Raw genomic sequence first — 10,596 nt, forward strand, 5'->3', positions numbered from 1 at the left:
GAGGAGGTTTTCCTCCCCACACCAGCCGTATCTAACTTCGATTCCAAACTCTGAATAAAGCAGAGTGGGTTATGAATGCAGGTTTCTGGCATCTCAGACGAATGCCGTATAATGAAGACAGGTACAAGGAGAGTATTCTTCGTCTGTACTGTTTGTAAACGACAGCTAAATTCCCCTGTGAGTCTATCCCCTTTGCTTTCAAATTAAAATCCAAGAAAGAAAATGAGATTATTTACTTAGGTGAAACAAAATCTTGAACTTGCCTAAAATCAAATTATTGATATCCTTTAAAATGCCAAGAAACTTGGATTTCAGAATAGCAAAATATCTTGTTTATTTTTTTATTAAAAAAAAAAAAACAAACAAAAAAAACCCAATCTCTGCACTATCCTCTCTGTGAGTTTGGAACAAAATCTTGAACTTGCCTAAAATCAAATTATTGATATCCTTTAAAATGCCAAGAAACTTGGATTTCAGAATAGCAAAATATCTTGTTTATTTTTTTATTAAAAAAAAAAAAAACAAAAAAACCCCAATCTCTGCACTATCATCTCTGTGAGTTTGGAACATGCTTTAAAAGCTTCTGATAACAGGTACCACACACAGAGAAGGTACATATTCAGTCATGTGTATTTATACTGCTTCTGGAATAAAAACGTTACCTGAAACATCAGATTTTTCCTTCCAGATACCGTCTGCTTCTGCCTATCTAACCTATATTCACTCTCCAGTGGCAACATGTATTTCGTATTTCAGCAGCTTAAAAGGTTCAAATATATTGCTGACAGCTGAAGCAGGCTCAGACTATCAAGCCTTTATCCAAAATTAGCCATGAGTATTGTTCTATCATTAATGTATTTATAATTTGGAGACAGATTCCCAGAAATATGCTTCCTGCCATTGCCAAGAAAAGCATAATGGGATGCTGGATTAATTTGGGGTTGTTTTTTTTTTTCATCCATAGTGGTAAGAGCGTGTAACACGCACGAATAATAAAATAATTGATCAACATCCCTGTGTTGGACTTGAATGAGCTCTTTTGCACAAATAAACTTCAATGTTGACCTAGACATCCAAGCACCTATCGCAGCAATATCACTATGAATCAGCTCAACAATAAGAGTACTAGGCAAAGACTGAGGCTACAGGCCTCAAATATCTCAAATAATCTCCATGAGCTTTTCCTGCAGCCTCTCATTGGGTAGAAACTACCTTACAATTTCTGCAAGGCAAAAGCATACCCTTCAAACACTGACATGCTGCAAGCCTAGCGGGTTTTGGTGACTTGCCCATGTATGCATGCCTTGAGGAGATTTCAGGATCAAGTTTCCCATTGCTGTATCAGATTTTCTCTGTAGCATCATTATGTAAGCCCTGTTTTCTGGCCTATGTTTTGAATCCCTAATACTAAAATGTTCATGAGAGCTTTTTTTTTTTATGTTCAAGAGCTACTGTCTAAGGCCACTACCTTCACGCTGGGTTCTACCAGTGTTGATTTGTTAGGGTATCATAGTTTGAGTCACTATGACTTCCAGGACCTCAGTAACTGAGCATCAGAAGCAATGAGTGTTATCTTCCCATCAGACTGTCAGTTCTGTTTCCACACCAAAACACAGTGAGGTGTCATGAAGAGTGCCATGACGATAGCGTGAGATTGGATAGATTACAGAACATGAGTATAAATATATCAAGAGAAAAGAAAAACAATTGCATACTGTTAACTAAGTTTAAACATCATTTCCTTCATGCTTCCTTTATTTACTTGCTCTAAAAGGCAATGTCCAGTAATATAGCAGGTGCTTTGCCTCTTATTTCACCACATCCCCAGAACAATCCAAATATAATTATGAAGTTCTATGTGGTAATCCACTTTCGTAGGAGAAAACCAAACTAACCTTCTGTGTTATTAAGCCACAATATTTTTTTTTCTAATATACAGAAAAATCATTTTCATTTTCAACATAAACATTGCCATTTTTTGGAAACCAGGAAAAAAATGTGTGATCCTACATGAAAGACAGCACCTATGCACTAGATTCTACTCATTACAACTCTGACTTCTGCACAAATATGACATCTAGTCCTCTGATATCACAACAAAGCCCTAGAAATGGGGCCTCCTATGTAGGGAGATAGGAAGATGATACAAAAGTGCTGCATTAGCTTTTAAGCCATGTGAGCTACAGTCATGAAAGACAGAAGAAAACATTTCAGCTGCAGACCTCTTTCCATCACACCAGTTCTTACAGGCTCCTCTCCTACCAGACAAGGACTATTAGCAACCGGACAGGTTACCATTTCAGTGTAAATCAAAGCAGTTTAAAGGCTAGTATATCTTGAGGTAAGGCCCAGCCTTTAAAAACCCTGGAGCAAGGTTTAACACATCTCAGCTATCTGACAAGCTCATTGGCTATAGCACAATACCTGATGCATAACCTCTACCATCATCTCTCTTCCTTTGCTTCTGACATTCGGATCTGCATAGTGCTCCCCAGGGGTTCCCAGATGAGAGCCCATACTCTTGGCAACATTAGATAGTTGTCTTTTTCCTTTGCACACTGTGCTTCCATTGCATATTATTTTCAAGCTCAAAGATCGTATTGTATTTATCATCAATTAAAATCCAGCCCAGAAATATTTCTGATGGATTAGAATTGAGGGCCCAACCTGATAAATCAAAATATGCCCGGATATTAGTAAGAAGCGATGGATACATCACAGCAGGGTTCAGCCTGCTGGCAACCTTAAGATAACCCTTCAGTGCCCTCAGATTGCTAAGTCGTTACACTAAGCTCACATCCTGGGTTGGGCTGACTTTTATGAGATCTAATCAGACTAAAAGGAAAGCAAATAAAAACTGCAGTGGAAAGAAAAGGGTAAACTGCTTCATAGGCTATGAATAGGATGCCTAGAACTTTTGTTTAAAGAATATTACTTCTCCCAAATGCTTGTGTTGCCCCTCACTTGGAAGTTAGCTTCAACAATTTAAAAAAAAAAACACACACAGGAAAAAAAAAAAAAGAAAAGAAAGGTTTTGATTAAATCGAAATCTGGTTTTACTTGGAGCAAGTTAAGAAACACTCGCATGAACCACCTCATCAGCAGAGCTGCCTGGGAGACAAACAACATGTGGGCGTAGTGACGTCCTCACTGATACAACAAATTCAAACATAATTAATTCTAATTCCTTCTAAAATAGTGTAAATGAAAGGGCTATTGCATCAGACTAAACACCTGGCAGAATTGCTGAGATACAATTCTGTTCTTCAGGATAAAATCACAGATCTGTATGTCCTCGTGGGCTAGAGAAGTCAGGGCCTTCCTCATACAGTAAGAGCTATACATGTTCTGTCTCACCTTCTCTGTTACTTTTTGGCTCTACCAAGCAGTGACCCTGTCATGTACTTCATTACATTCAGAAATCTATGGCTGTGAAAGAGCTGCTTTTTTTAAGAGGGAGGATACAGTCTCTGGCATGTTAAACAAATACAGCAGGAAACACATTTAAACACAAGCAGCGGAAAGGAATCTTCTGTGTTTGAACAGTCCAAGGCAATACAGTCTCTTTTTCTGCTCCTGCTTTTTATAACAGCCTCATTGCTATCTGTTGTCTCAAGAAAAAAGACGTAAACTTCAGATCTCCACACATTCAGATATCAAGGTATCCACGCCCTGCCAAGCAATTCTGTGAGCTGAGTTTGTTTCTTACTATTTGCGTTGCTAACAGACTGGTTGATCATTATAACGTACTATGAAATCAGAATTTTTTCTGTACATTGAAGCTATGCTTGTGCATCCTAAGTGTCAGTGAGACACATCTCTGGAGCACTGCCAAGCTCTTCTTGTCTCCCTTTCTATTTTCTATACCATTTATTTTTAATACATACTTTACATTATCAATTTAATATATTAATGTAATAACTAAATTTACTCTAAACCGTCTCTCTTCAGGCAAGTTCTAGGAATTAAAAGACTCTCTCTCTCCAATCCAACAGCCCATATAGACAGAGAAATGTCACTAAAAGGTAGGCACTTCATAGAACATCATGCTATGACAAATCCAGTAGCAACTCCCAAGATACAATATTCTGCTATTGCAACACTATCTATTCTTACTCCCACTTGTCTAACTCATGAAAAATTAGAAGTTGGATCAATGAATATTCTTCACATCTTTTTGACTGGGTCTCCTAGTCAGTCTTCTCACAGACTATATTGTACATTGCTTAGCACGTAGATTTTTGTATTTCAAGACTCAGGGTTTCTAAAAGTGTTAAATTTAGACTGCTGGAGTTTGCTCAGGAATAAGATGTAATAACACTTTCCTTTCAGGAGAAAGGAAGATGAAAGAACTTAGACAGCTTTTTGGCACATCAACATGAGGTATCTGACAGGTTTTGTAGAAGCATTTTGCAGGATCAGCAAAATCTTTGTTGAATCATCCATCAGGAAAAGTGTGCAGAGCATACATCAAAATCCAATCAGTTAGTCATAGTCTTACCTTCCTGAGTTCTAAAGTCATCTTCAGCAAATTTATTAAAGTTGCCACACAACCCACAGGTCTTATTATAGTGCTTTTCTTGAAGGAATATTTGAATATTCCCACTGATATCCATTTTCACCATGAAGCCATGGTCATCGCTGGATATTTTATAATAACCTGCCTCCTTCTCTATAAATATGCCATTGGAGGCAAAAGGTATGGATACCCTGTGAAGAAAAACAAGAATTTCTCAGAATATGACACACTTTTTTCACTTTTTTCTTTTTTCCTTTTGGACTTGTTCCCCTGAGTACCTTGTGTCTTCCTGCATCACAACTCCATCTAAAGAAAAGCGAAGATTGAAATATTCTCCGAGATACACAGAGAAACCAATTTTCTCCCCATCTTGGTAGTCACCTGAAGAAATGAGACATAAGGAAATACTGTTAGTTCTGAGAGTCAGGAGGACAACTTGTAACTACACATTGCAGGGTTGGTAGCATATCATCTGACCTTTTCAAGAGCCATCCACCTATTTCATCCCATAGTTTGTCACTGGCTGTGGCCTCACACTCTCCCCTTTGCTATCTCTAGACAGGAATTCTCCATCCTACCATGAACACTGGAGGAGTTATCACAAGAGATGTGCGCAACCATCTGCTTTGCTCTTTTCCTTTCTAGTTTGCTCCCAAACAACCCATAGCTCAGTGGTGAGAGAAGGGAGTTGGATCCATTGAACACATGGAAGAACTAAGCCCAGATATCTTCACTTTTTATAAGCCCCCTAACCATCCCAACCGGTCTTTAGGAGGTGGATGCCGATATTGGCTATCCAATTCAGGGGACAATTCACTCTGCATTTTTCAAAAGGAGTAGAGATGGAGACAGCTTTCTTGGGTGCTGAGAGAGAATAGCGCGGGACACTCAGACATAGTCCTTTCTCTGTTTTTGCCCATTGTCTAGCTTTACCTTTACAGCAGCTTCTCGTGCAATGTGCCACCCATTCTGGACCTTCTGCTGTGAGGTAGCTAGTTCTGCTCAGACCTGTATGCTTTACTCAGAAATGTAGATTGCACTTCACAGCCAGGTATCCAAAATCAAAACAAATCCACACATTCATACTAAAATAGGAATCAAATATAGCTTACGCCATACTTATGTGCCCAATATAAACAGAAAGTGTGTGCTCACGGGGCCTTTTTATCTAAGATTTAATTGATAAAATACTGCGATCATTTCACACTTCATATATGCCAGTGGGTTCTTCTACATACAAAAAATTTGTACCAAGTTATTCAAGCTGAAGGAGAAAATTATTTAATTTGGTATATGTTTCCTTTTCAGAGTGATGGGATCAGTTTACTTCAATTTACTTGTAGTCGGTAAGAAGTCATCATAAACTATGACTAAGACAGAACAGTTGTTAGTGAATAAAAGAATATCCACTAGAAAGTTTGGTATGGAAGTAATACACAGTTTTGGTTCTTGTATAATCTCTTGCCTGTCCGCAGCAATAACACTGCAGAAGTTCATGATAATTCAAAGGCCTTTTTTCCTACAGGATGGGATTTTTCTTACTGGATAGATTCAGCCTAAGGGTAAAATCAGATCTACAGGACAGTGCAGTTTCTATTCTATTCTATTCTATTCTATTCTATTCTATTCTATTCTATTCTATTCTATTCTATTCTATTCAGCTATAACATCAATGTTCCCCTTGCAAATTCAAAATTAAAAAACGTCTTGCTCTCTCTTTTTAGAAGAGCCAGTAAGAAAATCTCCATTACTTAGTTATGTGTGAGCTGTATTACCAAGGGATAACAGAAGCCCAAGTGTCAAAATGTCCTCAGAAGTAATGCTGCTTTAAAAAAGAAAGAAAGAAAGAAAGAAAGAAAGAAAGAAAGAAAGAAAGAAAGAAAGAAAGAAAGAAAGAAAGAAAAAGAAAGAAAGAAAGAAAACTAAGATTCTTTTATGCAGTGGCCCAACCTATTTGACAATGGGCAATTATTTGAACTATTTGTCTTTTCTTCTCAATGAGGGAACACAGAACAAGCACAATGACACATCTCTACAACATTCTGCATTTGTTACTTCTTGGTATTTCGCTCAGACTCACCTAAGAGCGTGAAGGACCACTTGTGACAGTCCCCAGCAAGGAGGTAACTGCAGTCCCCAGCAAAATTGTAGAAAGAACCATCAAAGGTTTTGACATGTTCATTCCCAAAAAGGCTGCAACGGGAAACTGATGACTCCTCAGGCAAAGCACCTGATGATCCTGGATATTAAAACACAACATAACTTGCCATGTAAAACAATAATTTTTGTTTTGAAGTTCAGGAATTTATCTGCTGGAATTTCTCACCATTGATTGTTGTATGTCCTAGACCTTTACCTCTAGCTTCTAGGCAGACCATATGCCTGGCATGACAGTCCATAGGATCAAGCACTTTTTATATATATACATGCATTAGTGAAATGGCTTTTTTAAAATTTATTTCTACTTGCCCAAATCTTGCATGGGTAATTTCAGTCCTAATCCTTTGAGGGATGCCATGTGTTCCTTCATTTGTGCCTGCCTGCGATTCCATTAAAATCAATAGGGCAGTAACAAAGCCCTATAGTTGGCTCAGCCAAACGTAACACTTCAGAGAGTCTTTGTGACTCAACACAGTGCTTGTTGCAAGGTAAAAAGCCAAAAGGAGTAACTGTATCAACGTCTTCAGCGTGATGAGAATATTGCCTGAGCCAGGATTGCAGGATTAGATGGCAAAAAGGGGACGGTATGTAATTTCACAAAAGAAATAACGAAGATGTATTATTGTTCCTAGATATCAGAAAATAAACGTGTTTCCTCACCTGATATTACACTGGCCAGCAGTAGCTTTGTTAGCAGCACTGCCAAGAGGAGCATCTGTCAAAAATCAGGAAGAGAGAGATCAGAATATTCTCAGTTTGGGGTGTTTAGTCTGTATCAAAAGAACTCACTATTTTCTATCCTTTCTTTCTATAGAGGTTCTACAATATTTCAGAAAGCTGTAAACCATGCAGACTTCCACAATAATTCAATTACTCACCCATGCTTCTCTAAATAGGTAATCTAGGTTAATAACTATTCCTCATTTCCATTTCTGCTTCTCATTGCAGGGAACTGTGGGCTACCTCCCCAGGAAATGGAAGCCAGCATACACATGTATTCCGATTTATCAAAGTTAATACATTGCACATAAAAAGCCCTCGAATACACAGCGTTATTTATCAGACAACCTGACGTGAAGAAGCACACAAGACTGGATCAGCCAACTTGACCGCAGTTTAAGTCACCTCTGCTGCGCAAGATTTGCCTCCTGCTCAAACTCCATGAAGGAAAAGAATATAGGTTTTGCACCAACCAACAGGTCTGACTGGCAGACCATCGTAACCACATGCTTATAATTTCATTGATTTTAGGGTCATAATATGCTTAAGATAAGGGGCAAGAAGGGAGGAAATTGTATAGAGAGGAGAGACCCAGAGTGGCAACCTCCATTCACCAAAATCAGTTTTAGCATTGTCTCCTGCTTTCTACAGCCAAAACATCAGCCTTTGCTCTCCATATGTCTATGAAGTATCTCCTGTACTGCCAGTCCTTTAAAAATAATAGTAAGATATGAGTGTCATGCAGATGGTGAACAGCAGATCTATTCTGTGGCAAGACATCAGCAGTTAATGGATGAAAGTTGTAGGGAGCTACATCTAAGTGAGTTAATTTCAATGATCATTTAAGCAACTAGAGAGGCTTAAATATACCATATTTAATATATAAATATACCGTATTTAATATGTTAATGCTGGGAGACCAGACACACCTTTCCCTAAAAGAATCCTCCAATTAAAGACTAGAATACATTTTGCCAAGACAAATTCTGATTTCAGTTTATAGACAGGCACTTCTAATTGATGTCAATTATGTAGCCATAAATAAATACTGATTTGTCTTATTTTAAAAAAGATAGGAAAAGAAAGATCTATTACAAAACTCGGTCTAATATAATGCTGCAAATGCCAATCTGACAAAAGCTGTAACTGCTGCAAGACAGCAAGAACAGACAACTGCATGGGAATGCACCTACAAAGTAATGGTAAGGAAAACAATAGGCATTATTCTCAGCTTACACACTTGCTAGTGTGTTTTTAGTGCATGCACTATGTTATTGTGACTGAACCAGACATTGTTTTACTTTGTTAACTCTGGTTTGCCTACAAAGTGGGAAAAGAAAAAAGAAGGGTATAAACCCCTTCTTTTAAGCCCCTTCCACCTCCCAGTCTGTTCAGTGATGCACACTTGAAGCTTCTCTCAACTCCAATAGAGCAAGTGCCACTAACAGAATATAATCAAGTAAGACCTACTAGTTTATAACCCTCTAAAATTTTATCATTGACTTAATTAGAAAAAAAAATGTACCTTCTTCTATGCGAGATCCCTCTTGCGCATGAACAAGAAGCTCCTTCAGTTACCACCTATAGCCTACAACACCATTTTTCCTGTGTTCCTTCAGGAGACAGGACTGGAATGCTTTGGTCTGAAATTGCTTGTTTTTGAACAAGCCAGGAACTCTTGTTCATTTAGGAGGAAAGATAAAGACCAAACGTCACATCCGCCTGATTCTCAGGACAATAGATCAAATTGCTATCGTGTAAATCAGTAGCTTTAATTCCCAGAAAATTACAATGAGGGGAAATAGTTTTTAAAACTTACATGACAAATAAGTCTTTGAAATATATTTTGCATGTGTATGTGTGACAAATCTCACTGGCTGAGCCAATAGGCAGCATATTTGTTTGAAAGACTATTGTTAAAGAGGAATAGTAGGATGCTCCATACCTCAGTAGCCACTGAGCCACATAGTATTTTTTTGCTGCAAACAACTGTTTTAAAGAAGAAAGAAGAAAAAAAAAAATCAGAGCTAGTAATGACCTGTCCTCCAAGTACAAACATATTTGAATACTGTCATTTTGAATTCTGGTAGATCAACACATTCAGTTCTTGAATTTGCAAGTGTTTATAGATTTACTCAATGAAAGAACAAGTGTTATCAAGTTAATCATGCACATACTTATTTACAGAGGTGACACAAGCTTTGTGGGCATATGTACAGCACCAAGCAAAAAATGCAGAGCAAATGACATCTTACTTTACTTGCAGCATCCTGTGCTTAATTTTTTCAGTGGCTACTAGTAGTAACAAAGGGGTTAGAAGACAATATGTTTCCCCGAAAATCATAATTTGCCACTAGTTCATAGAATCAGGTTCTTACTTTAAACCAAGAAAAACAACACAAAACAATAAAAATATGTTTCCTGAGAGTTCCCAGCAGGACTGTGTGTCTGTCTTATGCACAAACAATTCTGAGAATGAAGTGAGTGTTATCCTTTCACAAAAATCTTAGAAAACAAAAAAGAAAAACAAAATTTTAAATCCCCCCACACTGTAGTATCATCATCTCTTCCTGCAGGCAGTCTCCCTTATGATTTCCACAGATAACTAGGTTGATACTTGCAGAATGGCAATGGATAATTTTTGAGACAAATCAGGTGGTGAGGAAGCTTAGCTTGAGGAGTTATAAATAATACAAATAATAGATTGTTAGCCACACTTACTTTGTCTTGTAAGAACTCTTCACGTCATCTGTATGTTAAAATGTGATGGAGCTGTGCTACAGCTACTGAGTAACACGAAGAAAGAAACACAGACTTAGTTGATTCTTTCCACTTGAAAAGCCAGAGATCAAGATTTTAAAATGAACACTTTCTATCAAAATCTTCTCAGCCAGATGCTCCTCTCTTTTCTCCAACATCAGTAAGGTTTACCCTACTCACATTCACAGCATTGCAAGGCCCACACCTGGCAGCAAGTGGAAGGATCCAGGGGAACATACAAGGAATTGCCCCATATGTGCAGGAACTTGGCGTCCACTACAGTCATGGCCTTTGCTGGGCTCCACAGACATCCCTCCAGCATAACATAACAATCCCTCCTGCTGCAACAAAGTACCACTAAAGGACAATAATATATCCCCTCCAGCTACTGCCCGAAGTGCCCCTCTGCATTTGCAAATGAGTGTTATCTATGGGGG

General features: G+C 38.1%; 1 protein-coding gene across 1 annotated transcript; it reads right to left on the minus strand.

The window, feature by feature from the left end:
* Positions 1-4,501: 4,501 nt before the first annotated feature.
* Positions 4,502-9,005, minus strand: LOC104497682 (von Willebrand factor-like; the record flags this gene model as incomplete). The annotated part of the gene is made up of 5 exons (XM_010140960.1): positions 8,925-9,005; positions 7,340-7,394; positions 6,600-6,758; positions 4,798-4,900; positions 4,502-4,710 (listed from the first exon to the last, which is right to left on the minus strand). Coding segments are annotated over exons 2-5 (526 nt in total), but the record flags the coding sequence as incomplete, so codon positions are not given.
* Positions 9,006-10,596: the final 1,591 nt, after the last annotated feature.

Source organism: Buceros rhinoceros, unplaced genomic scaffold, assembly GCF_000710305.1.
Source record: "Buceros rhinoceros silvestris isolate BGI_N320 unplaced genomic scaffold, ASM71030v1 scaffold4968, whole genome shotgun sequence".
Lineage (NCBI taxonomy): Eukaryota > Metazoa > Chordata > Aves > Bucerotiformes > Bucerotidae > Buceros > Buceros rhinoceros.